The following is a 20,492-nucleotide window of genomic DNA, read 5'->3' as shown; positions in this document are numbered from 1 at the left end:
AATGAATTAATGAATGAATATCTGCATACATTTGCTTCTGCAGTATTTTTTCTGGCTCCTGGGTTTCCCTTTAGAATTTTCTTTAAAATATAGGAAATGGATATTTCTGAGCTTCATCAGAGATGCATCTATTAGTTTCCACTGCTGCTTTATGGTGTTAAGTCCCCGCCATCTCCTCCCACTCTGAGTTATTTACACATTAAGTTAACAGTTAACCCAACTGAAGTTTATGTAAGTACGATCTGGAAAGACACTTCCTAGTTCAAGTGGAATTTGTTTTTTCCCTGCCAAAAGACACGTTCTGTAGAGAAACACAACTGTGTCGCACCTTTGGAAAGATGAAGACAGAAGAGAGACTTACAAGTACCCCAGCTCCTATTTCTGCAAGAGAGGTGGAAAATCGAAGCAGGACACTTCCTGCAAGAGAGCATGATTTATCAGATTGAAGTTTAAATTGTTTTCCAAGGAAAACATTTGTTTTTCACTAAGGCAAATTACTATTCGCCCTGTCATGGTGAGACCTGTAAATCTAGGTAGAGTAATTATATAAAGAATAATTACCAGCTGTTGTCTATTTGGAAGGAGGCTACAAGAGGAAGAAACAAATGTTCTTGAATAGACTGTGGGTTTCTTGAGGGTAGGAGCTGCATATTGTGCTTTTTGGGTCCCCCGTAAGTGGCTAGCCAAGTGTGTTCTGACATTATGTGGTGTTAAATACGTACTATATTACCAACACATAAGCATAATGGATTGAGCTGGATTTCAACGTAAGGAAAACTTTGCTGATAGGGAGCTATTCAAGTTAACCACTGGGTTCCTGAGAGAGCCCAGAAATGTTTCTTCTAAATTCCTGTTAAAAAGAGAATAAACTCTATTTAACCTTATAACAATTTTTTTCCAAGAAGAACTAAATGACTTTCTTCAGTGTCTACAAAGTGTGACCTCCCTCACATTAACCATATTTAACAGGAACAGGTATTAATAGAGTTAGTCTTTAATAATGGGCAATCTTCCCTCCTTTTACTGAAATTCAAACTTTCATGATTTTTAAGGAAAGGTCGCCGAATTCTCGAACCGTAAGTGTCCAGAAAGTGGTATGTATGGTTCAAACTCTGGCAAACCTTGTCTGGAAAGACAGTTGGGAGGTCAGATAACCCTTTGTTAGTGGCAGGACTTCACACCCTCAGCAATGAGGATGGAGAGTTTCAGAATTGAAGTGGAGTTTGCATTGAAAAGTCTGTAGACAAGATACACAGAATACTTCTCCCTAAATTAGTAATTGTCCAAAGGGGAAATTTTATAAAGAGGAAGAGGGACAGAGATAAAGGGGCAAAGTCTCATAAAGACAGGAAATTTTAAAATAAACAATCAAGAAAAGTACCAGGAATGTGTGACTGCCACATTTTAAGATGTTTATTTTCTGAATGCCCCTTTGATGGACTAATTTCATTTGAAAGCTTATTTGAAAATATAAGGTATTCTACTTGAAGAATAGCTTATTCTAACCAAGTGTCTTAAGGTATTTTTGTGATCCACAGAAAGAAATATATTTTACTTTGCAATTTAATACACACACACACACACACACACACACACACACACAGAGAGAGAGAGAGAGAGAGAGAGAGAGAGAGAGAGAGACTTAAGTTTCAAGAAACTACTCTTGTGCTTTCAAATGGCAATGAACTCTGATATTTTCTATCCTATTCCACTTCATTTTTTAAATGTTCCTTATGCCCACTAACTTGATTTCAAGATCCAGTAATGGGTCCCCTAACATTTTCAAAACAACGACAATTTCTCTTATCAGATCACCCCATGTTAACATCCATCCTCCAAAAACTTACCACACTGTGTCCATGTAGAAAATATTGCAATAATATTAAGAAAGCAGTAGAGTTAAATTTCTGTGAAATCCAAGTGTTTCCAACAGGTACATAACCCCTTTGGTGTTCAATAAATATCTGTTACTGACAAAGTCAATTTAATCTTCTTAGGGGACCAGAGAGCTTCATCTTGCTTCTGCTGTGTCACCTTCCCTGAAATAGTCTGCCTACAGGTAACTCACACTGTTTCCCCCAATATTATATCAAACACAGTTTACACTTTAATCAGCTGAGGTTGCTTATGCTTAGACCACACACAGTTTAAAGTTTTATAATACACCATGCCATTTTTCTCAATAACTTTTAGACTTTGCTTTGTTTACATTATGGTTAAGGGCTGGTATCCTACATATGTTCATTAGATTTATAGAATCAAGCCCATCCTGCTTTCAGAATACTGGCTGTCAATATCAGGTAGGCTGCCCTAGGATTTAACCTCCAGCAGAAAAATCTTCTTGTACTTGTTCTATCACACAATGCTGAGGGCGGCAACACTTTCTACTTGGCAATCATCTCCCTGAATCATTGTTATTTCAGCGACTTGGGCTACAACCCGAGAAATTCTCAGTGTTTGGCCCCCAGCAATTGACCAAAAGAGACTCTCAAACAACTTTAATATTTCTCTGCTGTTTGCACCAAAAGAAGGTAATTAATATTCCAAAAGAGAATTCTTAAAGGAGGTCATGGTCAAGTGTTGACTGGTCAGGAGCAGTTGGAAAGCAGGGAGCTATTGAACCCAAGACAGATAGATAGTATGAAGTGAAGATTTGTATCTCAATTCTGAATTCAGAAGGGTTTCTTATACAGGCTTTTTTTTAAGTTACTCTCTGTGTGTGTGTGTGTGTGTGTGTGTGTGTGTGTGTGTGTGTGTTCCTTTGAAAGCCTCCTTGTCTCCCAGTTGCCCAGCCTCCTTTCCTAGTCACATTTCTTACTGCTAACAACATCATTCCCACTTATCCTGGGAATGAAGGTACTGTACAATCTTCCTCTGCAGTGAGTCCGTGCCTTAGGGTTTGAATGCACGGTGAGTCACACACAGCCCTCTGGGTCACCAGACAGGAGATGGCAGGGAAGGGGGGAGCATATAGAGGAGGGAGCCTGGAAAAACAAAATCCCTGGAATGTTGGGTATGAGAGCTGATCTCATCCTGGAGTCTGTCCTCCACTGGATCTCCTGCCTCAACCACACAAATTAGGGGTCCCTGTTGTCTCTCTGGGGTGGGGCATGAGGATTCAAAATAAACAGGAGCATGCAAAATAAAACGGGCACATCTTTTGCCTACAGTCACTGATGTTTCCATGGAAGAGCTCCAAGGATGGTCGGGTGAGGGCTGCAGTTCCATTCACAGGACACCTCCTTCTCGGTCACCTGGTGGTATCCCGTGTGCTTATGAGAACCTAAGACCACCAGGGAAAGTGTGCTGTTCCCGTCTGGCTTTCTTCCCCTCCTATTAAATTATTGCTATTATTTATTTTGCCAAGGAGACAGTGTTTAGTAACCTCAACGGTGCACAGCCACCTTGTGGTCCCGGGACGCACCGGATGCTGCTTTCTTAGTCCAACACCGCCTAAACAGAGTTAGGAAAAAAGTGTTGACTCCTGCCTTGCTCCACCCAGTTGTGGGCTAAAAGAGGTTGAGGGTGACTCGTCCTTGGAATCAACTTGCCTGCCTCCCAGAGCGCGCCTGCCAGCCTCCGCTGCGCCCCGCCTGGAATTGGATTGTCCCGGACTCCTGCTGACATCGAGGGTTTTAGGGGGAAAGAAGAGGAGTCGCAGTGTCCGACACCAAGTCAGGCACCCCATATCCCCGTCTTCCCTCGCCGTCCTCTCTGTTTTCATTCACCCTAAAACACTGTGCCCACCAGTAGTCCCCTGCACGGAGGGCACTCTTTCTCCAAATCCAAGTTGTGCCCCCAACCTACAGTCGCCCAACTCCGGACGCTCTCCCAGGGTTTGCGTGATCCCCAAGGTGTCTCTTCTCATCTCCTTCCTCTCAGCTCTTTTTTCCTTTTAGCACCCCGGCTCTTAGCCAGCCGTCTTCCCACGCCCTCACCCCACTTTCACTACCTAGCCCACTACCGACCCTTCCTCCACAGGCTCCCCAGTGCTATCCCCGGAGTGGCGGCTGAAGAAGCCAGGGTCACACTGTCTCTGGGGTAAGGTTTTTGTGGAAACTCATATCCTCCGGGGAGGGGACAGGGCTCCCAGAAAGCTGTCTCCCAGCCCAGGCTGTCGCCCCCCTCTCCCTCCCTACTCAAGGTCTAACTCGGGTCCCTCGCCTGCTTCCTGTGTTTACGCGGCGCTTTAGTCTCCCGGACTCGCAGAGTGAGCTCCAGCCCCGACTGGAGCGAGGCAGCAGCCGCGAGCGCAACCCCACTCGCGGGCTGGGGCGACGGGGGCTGGCGCGAGGCGCACGGAGCTCACCAGCTCTCCCCTCCCTCTCCTGGGACAGGAGGGGGCTGACTGGGGCGGCGGGGTCCGGGAGTGGCGGGGCTGGCTCTCGTCAATTCTGCTGCCACCTAGTCTGCCGCCTGTCGGGAGGCGGGCGGGGGTGGGGCGGGAGCGCAGGCGAGGATTGAGACTCTTAAGTCAGGAGAAGTTTGCGCACAGCTTCACAGCTGGGCGAGCGCAGGAAGGCGCCGGGAAGGTGAGCCTCCCGGACTTTGGGAAGGGAGAAAGCAAGCCTGGGGAAGGAACAGTTGTCTTTTAGCTGATAATACAACCTGGACTTGGGTCTGAACCATCTAAGACAGATTTAAAGTGTCAAAAAACCAGGAGAGGGGCGGAGAGGGAGGACAGAGACTAACGCAGTTTACTCTCACGTCAAACTAGGAAAGCCAGCCCCCCAGTCTCTGGGTGGGCTGCGCCGCGCGACTGGCAGCCTTCCCGGGTTGGAGAGGTGGGCACGTCCGCACCTCACCCTGCGGCTGACATCTTCTGCCCATGAGACGGACGCTGAAGCTTGGACTCCTGAATCCCTGGAGCCACACCTGCGAACGCCCTTCGCTTCTATTGAGCTGTGCCCGGCCGCCCGGTGACAGAATTCCAGGTAAGGAGGGTCTGGAAATGAGCGGGACTTAAGGATTTGGGGTGTCCAAGGGATGTTTAACAATGCAGGGGCGATAGGCACCTTGCTTTTTAATTATAGAACTGCGGTTTGATTGTGGTGCTTGAGGTTCTCATGTAGGGTCAGCTAGGTCTCAGACGCTTTACTTTACCCTTAATAAAGAAAAAAGAACAATAGGTGTCCTGGGAAGAGCCAACAACTTATGGTTTCGTATTGAAGAATCTTTTGATTTCTTGTGACTTTTACTATGTTGTTAATATCAATTTTCCCTCAAAAGTTTTATTCTCCAACTTACTGGGTAGGAAAACTACGGGGGATAAAGTTGTGAATTTTCCCAAAGGGTGTTTATTAACTGACAAACAGATAATACCGGCATCTATAAGATGTGTCGTGGTTGTTCTGGATACTGGAAATGAGCACAGTAGTGAATGGAGTTGCTTGTTAGGTCATGTTTTACAGAGAATTATTTTCCAACAATCATTTATGCATAGCAGCCATTCTTCACACCTATTAGGAAAAATATGTTGTGTGCATAGTTTCCAAAAGAGTACTATTTTTCATGATGCTCTTCCCAAGTCTGGGTGAAAGACATCAAGAAAAGCTGTGACAAATTAATTCCTTTTCTCAAAACATTCATTGTCCTTGAGGTCCAAGCCAAAAATCAACAATACAATTGAGATTAGTAAACTACCATACCGACTTTATTTAGCAAATCTACCTAAGCAAAGTTTTATATGAAAGCTTTAACCTAATATTATGTGATATTTGCAAGAAGAGAAGGCAGTGTTCCACTTGCTGATCTTCAGGAGACCCTATTTCCTGGCTGTGGTTAACCAGAATCAAGTTATCTGTGTAAGGCTATTTGTTTAAATTATTCGGTGATTGAAAGTGAAATGTTCAAAATAAGTCAAAGTTTTACAAAGTAGTTCTTAAAGCTAATCTTTAAATTATAGAGTGTCCGAGTTTAAGTCTGTATTAAAGATCATAGAAAGCAAATATTTTGTGTATTTTGACCAGTTGGCTTACCATTAAGGACGAAGTAGGAATGCTTTTAGTGTTATGGAATTTATAAAGTGTAATTTCTAATAGCATATTGCTAGCCTATGAGTTCAGTAGTAAAAGAACTCAGCTTTAAAAGGTTGAGATTGCTGGTTATACACTAGTATTATAAGAGAAACTAAGGTGACTAGATTTGTAAAACTTTTACAGTTTAAGTTGATATTCTCAGTGGGAACTCATTTCTACTCAATATTTCAACATAGCTCAAAACATCCATTAGCCGGGATTTGTTCTGGTTGAATGCCTCTAACCTGTAGCTTATTTTATGAACTATAGCCCAAGACTAATATCTGGTCATATTATAAAATGTTCTAAGTTTATTCACTGACTACATCAACACAATAAGTAAACAAGTAATCTTCATTATAACTAGTTTATAAGAACCTATAAATAATCTTGGAGTTGTTTTGTTTCATGATTCTCAAAGTTAAAAAGAAATAGCTGATATAAATACAGCTTCTGTTTCTCATTTTGAAACCGGAGGTAATGATTGATGGTGGATGGAGAGCATTTGCTCTAATCAGTTAAAGAAAGGGAGCTAACTATTAGTTTAGTTGTGCCATGGCAATTCTGTTCTTGATGAACCTCTCAGACTCTGTCAATGTTAACATGAATGAAAATAATATCTATTGTTGGTTTTTATTAGAGTCCAAGTGAGATGGAAATAGGAGACGGGTAATGTTTTCAATGATAATCTAAACCAGTATTCTCAACTCGGGCAGCAAATTAGGGTTAATAGGAGAACTTTCAAAAAATACGGATGCCTAACCTTATCCCAATTCAATTAAATCAGAGTGTCTGTGGAAAGGGTCTGCAATTTGATGTATTTCTTTAGGTGATTGTAGTACGCAACCAGGACTGAGAGCCTCTGACCAAGAGGGTTTCCACCAGACTTGGTAGAACTCACTGATGTTTGAGGCTCTTGATAAAAATAAATGCTGTTTGTTATATTGCTGGTCAAATCGTTTTTTCTTTTTAAAAAAGAAACATGTATGTATAAACATATATATATATGTATAACTTGATCTTACAATTAGAAGAAAAATATTTTAATATTTGATGTTAGATATTTAGAACATAACAGCTTCTCGGAAAAACATTTTTTATCCAGAAAACAAGCTATTGAGTTTGAAGTTGATCTGCCCAACCAGAAAATGCTTTAGTAAATGAACTCTAGCTTTGAGAGATGTTGAAAATAATACTTGATGAAACGTGCAATTTCATCTCCTTTTGCTTAAGACCTGTATGATGTGTAAGGTACAAATACATACCCTTTCGAAAGGGAAGAAAGAGAAAAATAGCATCATTCCCCTTGGCACACTAACTACCATATACCCGGTGCTAATGATAATCTAGTACTTTTATAAAAATTATGTTTTAAACCAAGAGTAGCCTTGTGAGTTACATGCTATTATTATGATTTTATGTTTGAGGAAACTGAGGAACCATTAGGTTAATGAACTTGCTCAAAGCCACGAACCAAGTAAATTAAAAATATATTTGAACCCAGGTCTTTTTAAGTTCAATGATGGATTACATTACATATTTATATACATATTTGTATTTTTTACAACTTAACAGCAGCATTTATTTAAAGATAATATAAGTTAAGAGTACAAATTTTGTCACAGCTCTGCTTAAGTTTGACTTCTGGCTCCATAACTTTCTATCTGTGTGATTTGGGCACATAATGTAACATCTCCGTGCCTCAATTTTCTTTGTAGAATAAGAATTAAATAAGTTAATATTTGTAAAGTATTTGGGTAGGTGTCTGGTGCATGGTAAGTTCTATATAAGTGTTATATATTTTATAATGTCATTCATTCAAAAAAATTTTGATTGTTATATGCCGAGCATTGCACTAAGCCTGAAGAGACATAGACAAATAAGTCATATCCCCATCCTCAAGGATGTCGTGTCTGGTAGAGAATGAGAAATACATAAGTAATCATCCCAATCAGGTATGGATCTTTTACTTAATTAAAAGCATCATTTATGTGACAACTACGTGCTTTTCAATGTGAATGTGATCTTCTAGAGCTTCATATAATGAGTGTTATAAAACCAAGTGATAAGATTTTGTGTTTTCATAATGATACTAACTTGTTTGCAATTCTAGTATCAAAACACAGAAAATCATATTAACATATGTTTCTGGCTTCCCTTATACGTTTAGAAAACCAGCAATATGGAGAGGTTTGAGGTCTTTAAATGTTTATGTTAAAAGTGAATCATGAAGATAGAACAATGGAGAAGAATCAGTAGAAAAAATGTTATCAGTATCTGTTGTTCAATACTTCTAACAGTAATTTTCTGGAATTGACTTTTCAAAAACAGTGTTGTCTGATTAGAATGTAGTTTTGTTTTGGTTTTTAAGAAAAAAAAATGTTTCAGGGAAGAAAGTGTGGATCACAGAATACAGAAAAATATCTATAATACAAGTTGGCAAGGCAACATATATCTCACTGAAGCTGGCGGCACTTCCTAGCCTATGCCTGCAGCTCTGCACAGCTGCCTGGTACCTCCTGGGTACCAGGGGATACCTGAGGTATAAGATTCTGTCTTTGTTAAAAATTAAAGTCTCGCTTTATTTGAAAAAATAGCATATAAATTGGTATTCTTTGTACCAGAATAACACATATAATCTAAACCCAAGGAGTTATTTCTCAAAGAAATAAAGTACCTGATTCAGCGAAATATTTGACTATTCCATTTCACTAAAATTTATGTTTAACTATTTCAGTAAAATTTATGTCTTTCCTCTCTCTTATCAAGTCTCAGGCTACTTTCAGATTTTCCCATGGATGCTACATATTTCTTCCTCTAAGTATCACTGCCACACCTCTAGTTTAAGTTTTTGTTATCATTAATAAAATACTTATTCTCCTGATATTCAGTCACATTAAGTTTCTTTGTGCTGAATTCAGTATTATACAATATGGTTAGACTTGCTTTCTAATCTCTAATTTTGTCCCCTTCTGTCCATAATTGTTCAGTGATTGTCCAAGGACGGCAAGACTTAGAACTCCTCTTCAGCCCAGTATTTAAGATGTCTCATGGTATAATCCTAGCTTAGCTTTCCTATCCAAGTCAGGTAGAAAACCTCAACAGCTCCTTAATTTTAGTTCTGAAGCTGTAGTTACACTAGAAAAACTGACTCCTGATTTGGAGTCCATTCTTCACTTTCAACCCTGTGCCCTTGCGTGTCAACCTCAGTCTATATTCTTCTGCCTCAAAATCGATGTGTGTGTGTGTGTGTGTGTGTGTGTGTGTGTGTGTGTGTGTCCCTTTACATCAATGGTTCCACTGCAGAGCTGCTTTTCTTTGGTTTTCATGTCTCGCTGCAACCCTAGTCTCACTCCCTGCCCTTTATTTGTCCGGTAGTTCAGAATTGATCATTTCAAATCTTACCTTCTTCCATCCTTAAAATGTATTAATCATTCTCCCGTAACACATCTAACACATTTCCATCTGAATAGCTTTGCTCATATTTTAAAACTCAATACATATGCACTAAGTGCCTATTATGTCCTAGTCAGGGGATATTGTGACAGATTACAGATCCTGCTTTCATGGGGACTGGAAGAGACAGACAAACCAACAAACATTATACAGCCCTGTAGTATGTATTCCAGTAGAGAAATGCCGTGAGGGTGTCTAACCGGACACCTAACCCGGGCATCAGGGAAATTTTCTAGGGAGGTTACCCTAAAGGGGATATGATTCAGCATTGAAATGACAGAACAGAATGAGCTAGATAAGGAGGGGAAAAAATGAAGTGTTACAGGCAGGACACTAGATTGTGGCTTCAAACAACATGGTGACTTGGGGAAACCACAGGTATTTTGGTTGCCCCAGCAGGGTCTAAAGGACACAGATTATACACAAGGAAGCTTGCATGCCTACCATACTAAAGGGTTTGCATTTTATCGGGAAGATAGTAGATAGGGGTCCTTGAAGGAGTTAATATAGGTTTCTGAAATAATCAGATTTGCCATTTTGGTAGATCACTCTGGTGGAAAAATAAGAGGCATATTAGATTGAAAAAAGGAAGGATACAGATTAACCGGACACCTGCAGTCTTGCTGCAGTGACAGAGGGAAGAATCAATTAGGCCTCCTTGTTGGAGATAGAAAAGGGAAAAAAAATCAGGAAATTATTTTAAAGGTAGATTTTGTAGGATTTGGTGAACTATGGAAATTAGAGGTGAGATGAAAGAGAAAAATTGTATGATGAATTCCAGGCCTCTTTCATAGATAATAAGAGAGATGTAATGTCATTCACCAAGTCGGGACGAGGAATATTTTGGAGAGGGAAGATAAATAGTTGAATTTGGAGGAAAAAAAAATAATGTCTTTGGCTTATCCATGTGATGATGTTAAGTAGAAGTAGATACAGAAATTAGTGCCTTAAGAGAGAATTTCGTTCTAGAAATATAAATTTAAAAGACATAGTGAATCTACTTCAGCTGACAGCATAGGAATAAAGCATATTATCTCTGGAGAAGTAAAAACAGGGAATAAAGAAAGAAAACATACAGAAAAAAAGGTAGAAAATTAAAGGAAAAGTAAAACATCCTGGAAAACACAAATATTTAAAGGGAAATGGGAAACAATCCTGTAAAAAAAGACAGGTGAAAGACTACAGGAGAGAGAGAGAGAGAGAGAGAGAGAATGTAATTTTATGGAAGTCAGGGAGGAGAAAGCGAGCACTCATGCGGGATGTTACCAGTAGATCATCAAGTGGGACAAGGACTGAGAGCTCACAATTGGATTTAATTGAGAGCAATTTTAATCGTGAGTTGGGTGGGGGTCGAGAAATAAATGTGAAGTGAGGAAATGGAGACACTGATTGTACACAATAATTTCAATCAGTTTGAGACGCCTGCCTTACTTTACTTTCCCTTTTTGAAAGGTGCAGTCTCCTAAAGCTTAACTTACATGCTGCTTCCTTCTTTTTAGCCTTTCCTGGACAGCATTTAATTCCCCCAACCAAGATGTCATATTATATCATGATTGATATCTCTTATTTTAGAGTTTCCAGAGGTCCTGCGCATGTGAGCTGTGTGTTTGTGTATGTATGAATATATAGGTATATATTGAATACCCATGTATTATGTAAAGTATTCTTCTCTGTTGCTATGCATTCATTGAAATAATTTTCTCAATCTCTTTATTATGACAGTGTATTGGGGAAAAAAATGAGTTTCTAAGCCCCTGCCCTCAAGAATAATGATCTGGAAATTCTAGTATTTATGCATATACCAAATATTTCCCAGACTGTTTGTGTACTTAAAAGTTGCATAGAGCAGTCATAAAAAAAGGATGAGTTCATATCCTTTGCAGGGACATGGATGAAGCTGGAAACCTTCATTCTCAGCAAACTATCACAAGGACAGAAAACCAAACACAGCAAGTTCTCACTCATAGGTGGGAATTGAACAATGAGAATACTTGGACACAAGGCGGGGAACATCACACACCTGGGCCTGCCCGGGGGCTGGGGGCTGGGGGAGGGATAGCATCAGAAGACATACCTAATGTAAATGATGAGTTGATGGGTGCAGGAAACCAACACGGCAAATGTATACCTATGTAACAAACCTGCATGTTGTGCACATGTACCCTAGAACTTAAAGTATAATTAAAAAAGAAAAACCCTTTTATAAAAAAAAAAGTTGCATCCATAAATTTTTCAGGACAAATATAGCAATTTTTGAATCACAAATTATACCATTTTATACTTGTTTTATGGTGGTTTAATCTCCCTTTTGTATTGTAGATAGCTACCTGCTAATTTTTCTTATTTCTCTACCAGATTACAAAGGACAGAGTTATCATCTATTTCTTTGTCCCAGCACATCCAGGAGACTCTCTCTTCTCTTAGAGAAATGAATTAAAACTTCCCTAAATGTATCCATAAATACAGTTTTTTTTTTCTCCTGCAGTGATTCTTGCCACACTAAGGCTTAAAGTTTTCTTGTTTTAAGGTATCAACTAGCTGTTTCCCCAGAGCTTTAAGCTATTTATCTGTAGTACTTCCTCCAAACCAATAATTCATTCATATTCTTAACATCCATTCTTCTATTTTGGGTTTGAGTTGGTTTTCTTTAGTGAGCATTTAAAACATAGCACGCATATTCGGAACATAGCATTCAGTTTAATCATGCAGAACTGTTACAGTCCTCTGCTCTCTTAATCACAAAGTCATGCCTCTATTTCTCCTCTGCTTCTAGGACTAGGCTGGAGCTACTTAGGTGGTATTTATGCCTCTTATAGGCAAGAAAAAAAAAAACCCAAAAAACATTTTTCCTTCTCATTTTCCCAATGTGGATCCAAGCCCTGAAAGCAATTAATCCTAAATTGTTTGAGTAGCTAATTTCTTCTCTAGTGAGGTGTTCATAAAGTCAACACAGGTAACAAGGGAAAAAGAAGGAATCAAGTTCACAAATATTAATAATTTTTAAAGAAAGCGTTGCTTTTTCAGATTTCTTCTCTAGTGAGGTGTTCATAAAGTCAACACAGGCAACAAGGGAAAAGGAAAGGAAAATTGTACTGCTGCCAAATTTAAATTTTAAATTGACTTGACTCATCCATTAATTAATCCAACTTCCAGCCTAATTATTTGTTTCTAACCTTAAGTCTGACTGACAGAATTCTTTCAAGTATAAGGATGTATCGTAGAAAACAGTGGTGTTTATGGACATTGGAATGGAATCTCTTTAGCCCAAGATTCACAGAAGTTCATGGCACAGGGTACATAGCAATGCAAATTTCTTTAGCACCTTCTTCCCTGGGCCTACTACAGGACTGAAAGGACAGAATGATATTAGACCACTTTTTCATTACTAACATCACATAGACTGCAAAGGTGGCACTAAAGCAAAATCCCAGCAAAGTGGTGAATGATCCTTGCTCGAGGGCCAATTTAGAAAAAAATAAGAATTTACTGGGTTGCTTCTTTTCCCATTCAAAATGAAAACGATTGTATTGCATCCCATGAGGAAAATACATATTCTTCAAATTAGATGTGTTATTTTAGTGAATACAAGGTCAATGAGAAACTTAGCGTTTCTTCTCAGCTACTGAAATATTAATATCTGGGCATATTTGAAGAGTAGCAATGTGGAGTCCACAAATATCAAAACTGGAAGCTATGGTCTGCATTTTAATTTGTTAAAGAGGCATTTCTAGTATTTGAAGTAATGCCATATATCTTCTTGATAACTAATATTTTACCCTTATTATTATTCAGGAGCCCAATGCATTCATTAAAGAGGAGACCATGGCAGAGATGACGTATTTTCCAACCAGGAGGTAATACTTCTGCCATGAGAACTCCAGCCTTCTGACTCCACATCTAGTGCTCTCCTTAAAGGAACTACAAAGCTGCAGGGAGCCATAAGTGAATGCAGAAAAATATGTGCATTAATGTACTTATAGATGACCTCAAAGACAGTTAAACACATGATAAGAGTGGCTCTGCATTACATTGTATAAGAGGCAGAACTTGTCTCTCATGTCCCCTCCCCTTCTCCTAGTTTGTCCCGCACCTACCATTTTATATAGCATTCTCATTTATTCTAGAAGTTGGCCTTCCCAAGGAAAAGCCTCATTGTTTGAATCGTTCCACAATATCTCTCTCAACCCCCATTGCCCCTACTTCAAAATTAATTACTTTTATTTTGCCCTATTCCTACAACGCCTTTCTGCAAAGTAGGACATAGTGAAGTAAACACTGACTACCTTCAGGAAAAAAAAAAATGGCTGTGCAGTGGCCCACTCCTGTAATCCCAGCACTTTGGGAGGCTGAGGCAGGTGGATTGCCTGAGGTCAGGAGTTCGAGACCAGCCTGGCCAACATAGTGAAACCCCGTCTCTACTAAAAATACAAAAAATTAGCTAGGGGTGGTGGTGTGTGCCTGTAATCCCAGCTACTTGGGAAGCTGAGGCAGGATAATTGCTTGAACCTGGGAGGTGGAAGTTGCAGTGAGCCAAGATAGTGCCATTGCACTCCAGCCTGGGCAACAAGAGCAAACCTCCATCTCAAAAAAAAAAAAAAAAAGTGTATTATCAATATTAACAATATGTTCTTTGATCAAATGTGTTTGAGTCTTTATTCCTAAACTTGAAGAAGCTTTATACTAAACTTTAGCATGTTAAAAGTTTAATATCCACTGCCTCTAAGGTAGGCAGACCACTGTCATCTATCACTTGGACTACTCCAACAACCTTCCATCTGACCTGCTCGCCAGCATTGTGCCTTCCCACACATTCACCACTTAGTACCTAAAGTACTCTCTTTCTGGTAGATTCTCGGAAATTAAATGATAGTGTTGACACTGATTGGAATATAATCTAAACAGACACCAGTGTGAAACTTTGATCAATCCCTGATTCCCAGAAATGTATAATTTCTACTTTCTAAAAAAGAGTAAGTTGTGAAAACTTTCTAGAAAACTCGGATATGAAATAGACATTGAAATATTTCAATAATAGCAATAATGGTAATAATAGCTAACACAGAGTACTTACTATGAGCCAGTAATTTTCTATGCCTTTTATCGATTTTAATATGTTTTAATTTCACAGCCACCCTCTGAGGTAAGTACTATTGCATGCTTTTACTCACAAGGAAACTGAAGAACAGAGAGGTAAGTAACCTACGGAAGAACACGCAACTAATAAGATGGATTCGGAAATGAACCAAGGAGGTCTGACTCCAGTATGTAAGTAGATCAGAAAAGGGAAGTGTGCTCATTATAAATGCATGACAGCCAAAGCTCTGTTGTTAGGATATAAAATGTCTTTCAGTTTTGCATTTTGTGTGCCTTTGAGCAGCAGATCCGTGGATAGAAAGTCAAGAGAATTAAATAGTGATTTTTCTTATTTATTCTAAATATTAACCTCTGCAGCTGTCATGGGATATACTCAGGCTTATAATATTCCACTCTGCATTGTGGTTTACACAAAATGGAAATTGTGCTTTGCCAGGTTGACATCCCATTCATAAAAATTAGAGTCAAATGCAAAAACCTAATCTACTTTACTGTTTTAAAGGTGCAATTTCTACTAACAAAATGCAAAATACAACTCTTAGCAAAACATGGCTTTAAATAGAATTTCAAAACTATACTTTGATTACTTACATGAAAATTAGTCAGAAACCCATGGTATGTGTGGTTTTAATGATGTGGAGAGAAAAAGAGTGGTCTAAAAATGGCAAGAAAAAAATACATTGAATTTTAATTAGGCTAAAAATAGTCAAGTTTCCTATTCACTCACTTGGAAATGATAAACTTTCCAAGATCTATTTTGGAGCATGGCGACTCTTTTCCATGTGTTCGAAATGGTCTCATTTCCCTATATGATGACTACCTTGGCAGTCTGTGTACTTGTGCAATGGGAGGGATCTGTTCTGATACTCAAAGGAAACTGTGTGTACTTCCATGTTCAGGCTACTCAGCCTTTTGCAAGTGACTTTTATTTACTATCTCTGATATTTTTAAATTTATTTACCATATTTGAGGTTATTTTCTTTTCTAATTTAATTTTAGCTTTTTTGTTTACTGTTTTTAAATTTTTCATACGTTCTATATTTGCACATGCTTTAGTCTAAAGCTCTTTCCCTTTCATTGCTCCAGCTCATTTTAAGAATAATAAAAGAAAGAATATTGATCTCAAACCTTAACTGCTTACATTAGATTATCCAATTTCCCCATGAATTAGAAAATTGTTAGGATATTCTTTATTGAAGAACCAAGATTAGAGTAATACAGGCTGATTTTATCTGTTTGTTTTATTCCATCACTGTCTAGAATCTTCCAACAGGCCAGATTTTACCTCACATTAAATAAAAGGGAGGTTTGGGTTCCAGATATAACCGCAGTGATGATTAGTGGGCAATAGGTGTGGGAGATAAATGCACCATGGTTGACTCCTAGAATTGTCCAGGACACCTGAAAATATGAGCTTATGCAGGAGACAAAGCAAGTATATCTGGTCTTACCATCATTCATATCCAAGCTGAAGGTGTTTCTAAAATTATAATGTCTTCATTGTTTTTTTTTTGTTGTTGCTGTTGTTCCTTTTTATAATACTTGTAAGTAGAGCTTCAGAATAGATATTGGTCAGTCTTTAAGTGAAAATCATGTATATGTTTTGCTTTTAACACTATTATCAGGCTTTTGATACATGCCAAGTTATGTACAAACATGCATTACCTCATTTAGGCTCCACAGCAACTCTGAAAACTAGGTACTTTATCTCAATTTTACAGAATATGAAGACTGAAAATCAAAGAAGCTAAATAAATTAATAATCGTATGAAATAAGAATAAAAATAATAATTACTAATAATAGTGTTAAGTTAAATTTAAAACTAACATTTATTGAGGACTTAATATAAAGATTCTTGGATGAATCATTCCATTTAATTTTCATAATAATCATATTATTATGAGACTTACCTGATTTATTGTTATATCCATTTTAACTCCAGGAAATGATGAGGCTTAGAGACATAAAGATCATACAAGCAGAAGCAGAGGTAGGATTTAAACCTAAAATACCTAACTACAGAGCTCACGGTCTGAATCGCAGTCCTATACTCCTACTAAAGACAGAGCACACATTCTTATTCAGGGCCTGTTTGCTGAACAGCCTGTGATTTTTCAGGGTCTCAAACAGCTTTTAATCTAAAACAGTGGTTCTCAAATGTGGTCTAATGATCCATGCTGATCCATGACAGGGTTTCGAGATTTCACTGTCTGGCAGCAAAATAAAAAGATAGAAGATAATTTTAAGAGTTTTTCTTACCATTAGGTATGTTCAATTTAAAGAATCACACTTGGTTCTGGGATTATATCCTTTCTTTTCTGGATCAAAAATATCCCTTCTTTTTATCTAATGATGGTGATAGTTGATGATAGTATAGTTTTAAACTTTTTTAATTAAAAATTATAACTTTCTTAACCATATGTCCCCTGCCTCACACTGTGGACAATGGAGAAGGAATTGTATTTATTTATTTGGAAAATTTAAAAATCTGGGCTCTTTTGAAAAAGCAAAAATGCTCTTAGGGAATGAAGGGTGGCACCCAAAGCAACCTCTGTAAGAGTGTCCAAGATTAAGCCTTATGCTAGTCAGTACCATTTTATGGTTTTTAAGGAATTTTCAATGATGCAGGTTACACTTGAAAGAAAATGATGTTATTAGTGTATAAACATATTTTTACAGAATAGCACTGTTCAAGTACAAAACACTTAAGTTTTGGCTGAGTCATGTGCCTGCAACCTACTAAGTGCTTTCACATTCAGCATCTCATTGGATCTGCACCCAACATTCCGTGACACAGTGCTACTGTAACAGAAAGGAAATGCAACAGGGCATACTTCTTATTAGTATTATTCAACCTCTCTTAGCCTCAGTTTCCTTTTAGGAATGAATTGTTTCTATCTTAAAGGATTATTTCATGGATTTTAAATAATGTAGGAAAACTTTGGTCATGGCACAAGGCTTATAGCAGTCAATAACTGCTATCTATTGTTGCAATTATTATGATCCTCATTTTACAAATGAGAAAACTACAACTCAGATTAAAGCATGAGTTAAAGTAGTTCATCTGGTTAAGTGATGAAGTTGGAGCTTGAGACAAATTCTATCTGCATCCCCCAAGTTTCTTTTGGTTATCACTCACCCACAGTTCTATATGAATCCCAAACCTTCTCTTCACTATCCCACACAACAATTTTAGTAATGGTTAGAAGCTGAGAAATGCCACTGATCTAAATGTGCCTCCACCATTCTGTAGATATGTGTCTTTGATGTCTTTGTCCACATGGTCACAGCAAATAAACTTTTCAGTAGAAAAATCAAATAAAATTTAAAATGATTCATTGTACATATCAATCCAATAAAAGTTGCATTAGAACAAATAGAAGTATAAATTAAAATTGTAAAGCTTTTCAGATGATCTGAAAAGTAGGATCCTACAGTGCATAAAGGAAGCTGTGGCTGAAGGTCACCAGTTTAAGGGAAGATAAAATTTGAAGGTGGACCAATAATTTTTATATCTATAAAAGATACCTCAACGTATAATAGGTGCATACCAGCAGATATATTTTTCAAAATTGTTAGATACCAATAGTCAGTGTGCTTATTTATGTTTATTTTGTTTTTGGTTTAAATTACCTGGAGAGTGACATCATCTCTCTAGGGTAGAACATTGTTTTAATTGTCAATGGAAAATTAGAAAAAGTGGACATGTCACTGATTCCTTAGTTAAAAACTTTATTTTCATCATAATTCTAAAGAATAAAGAGTTTCTGTCTTTTTAAAGAGAAAGCAGAAGTATGACATAGTTCAGTTCTCAGAGGGAGAAAATGAGGAAGGAAAAACAATCTCTTTTCCTTTCTTTCAGAGGGCTTTATTTTTATCTTACTGTAACATACTTATTAGGGTCCCATCTCTTGTTTTGAGCTCATCAGAGATTTGGATTTTAAATAGTTGTTTCTAATATATTCAGAGACAAGTAAATACTGAATATACATGGTGTTGTGAGAATGAGCATCACAAACTTAAAGGATTTAACAGTTATTAAGTTTCATACCTTACTGTTATTTAGGGTGCAAATTTGCAGCAGAGAGATTGTTACATGTTTCGTCAGCCACCAGACAGAAAGGATAACAAAGCCCCGATCTCCAAAGGGAAGTTGAGTTATAAGAGACTGGAATACCAGTGAGAAGTATGAGAGAGTGGGTGGGAGATAATGTTTGAGAATCTCTTTTGCTGCCCCCAATTTATGAAAATGGCTTGAAAATATTTACAGTAAAAGACCGAAATATTTCCTCAAAGATTAGCTTTGCTCCATTAAAAGTAATGAGTAAAAATATTTAAAAAAAAAAAAAGTTTTAAGTACCTGAGTATCTTGCCAGCAACTTAACACCACTGTTAAAAGTGAGGAGAGACACAGCTTTCATCATTGGGACTGCAGGTTTATTTCAGGTAATGGAAATATTTTGGATGAAATAAGAGATTGACTAATGACACAAATAAATCATTCTGCTAAGCTACAAAAGGTCAAAGGTCTTTGTACATAACCCAGGAGGGTGTGAAAGGCACTTTTTAATAGGCAAGCTGTAGAAAACCAGATTGGCCTGGTTCTGCCGAACAGCAATCATGTAAACTGATTTGTTGCATCTTAGGGACTGATGGGAGGGAGTGGAAAAGTTTTGGTTCCTCAGTATCTAATTAAGCAGGGCTGTCCTTTGGACCGCCTGGTTTCTGTGCATGAATCTGGGTAAGAAAGAGGTGTGGTAGAAGCTTGCCTAATGTGCCTACTAATTTTTAAAGTTACAATTTGCTGCCAGTCTTACCATATTTTCTCAAATAATTTTTCCCACTTCCCTTTTATCCTCATGACATGGAAGTTGATGACAGGGACAAGGATTTTTTGTTATTTGACAGATTTTTAAACCTTCCATGTCATCCCAACACACTGCTCTCCTTGCTGTACTCAAGTGGTGGTTTTCTCACTTTAATCAGCAATAGAATCACCCGAAGAGCTTGTCAAAACAGATTGCTGGCCCCACTCCCAGAGTTTCTGATTCAGTCTAAGGTGAGGCCCAAGGATTTGCACTTCTAGTAAGTTCTCAGGTCATTTTGATGCTGTTGGTCAAGCTATCAAACTCACATTCCTTCCTAGGGATTTCATTTGACATACTCTCTTCCCCATCCTTTCCACAGTTCAAGGGGTTTTGAGTGAAGCGTTTCAAATTCTTTGCTTCATCACTACCCATGTTTCTAGTATTTTCTTTTCTTCCAGTAATTTCTTTCCAATATTCCAAATTTATATGAGACAGAACTGTATAAATAAGGAAAAAAAAGTTGCTTTTTTTCATTCCAGTTAAATGATGATAAGTACAATAAAAAGAGTCTTTATTTAAATGACTATCAAGAACAGCAAGACATGTGAAACCTACCTTTTTCCTCTCAATATCTCTACTGATTCTTTGAGAGATACAGAGAGATAATGAAGCTCTATTTTCTTCAAATGGCATTCTTCTAACTCACTAAAGGTGCAAGTTCCAGGAAATATTTTTTCTTTCTAAAACAAATAGCAGAGTAAATAATGTCATTTTAAATAGTATAAATAAATAAACATTATCAAACCATGGTATACAAAGAAATAAAGATTCTACCAATATGACTGCTTTGAAAGCTACTACTACTGGAAAAATAATTTTATAAAGCACAAGAATTGTATTTCTTTCTGAAAATTGGATACAGGGCAGTAGGTAGAAGGGTATTTATATTTTTGTTTTATATTGTTTTCTGTATTCGTGATTAATTTCATCAATAAGAATTTTTAAGAAACAGCAAAAAAATAGGTGTTAAAAAAGACTATGAGATTTAAGTTTGTTGATTCAACTCACCTAAATTGAGTGCCTAGTCTGAGCTAAGTATTATTTTAGGCAATTATA

General features: G+C 37.8%; 1 protein-coding gene across 1 annotated transcript in view; it reads left to right on the top strand.

The window, feature by feature from the left end:
• The first annotated feature begins 4,454 nt into the window (after positions 1–4,454).
• The window catches only part of LOC105475513 (calcitonin receptor), a 151,190-nt gene continuing 135,152 nt past the window's right edge, over positions 4,455–20,492 (top strand). The window contains exons 1-2 of the mRNA XM_011730844.2: positions 4,455–4,532; positions 4,718–4,934. Coding sequence (XP_011729146.2) covers positions 4,829–4,934 — 106 coding nt within the window. The 5' untranslated portion in view covers positions 4,455–4,532; positions 4,718–4,828. The remainder of the gene's footprint in view (positions 4,533–4,717; positions 4,935–20,492) is intronic.

Source organism: Macaca nemestrina, chromosome 4, assembly GCF_043159975.1.
Source record: "Macaca nemestrina isolate mMacNem1 chromosome 4, mMacNem.hap1, whole genome shotgun sequence".
Lineage (NCBI taxonomy): Eukaryota > Metazoa > Chordata > Mammalia > Primates > Cercopithecidae > Macaca > Macaca nemestrina.
Note: the sequence above shows the minus strand (reverse complement) of the source record. Positions and strands in the feature narration are given on the sequence as shown.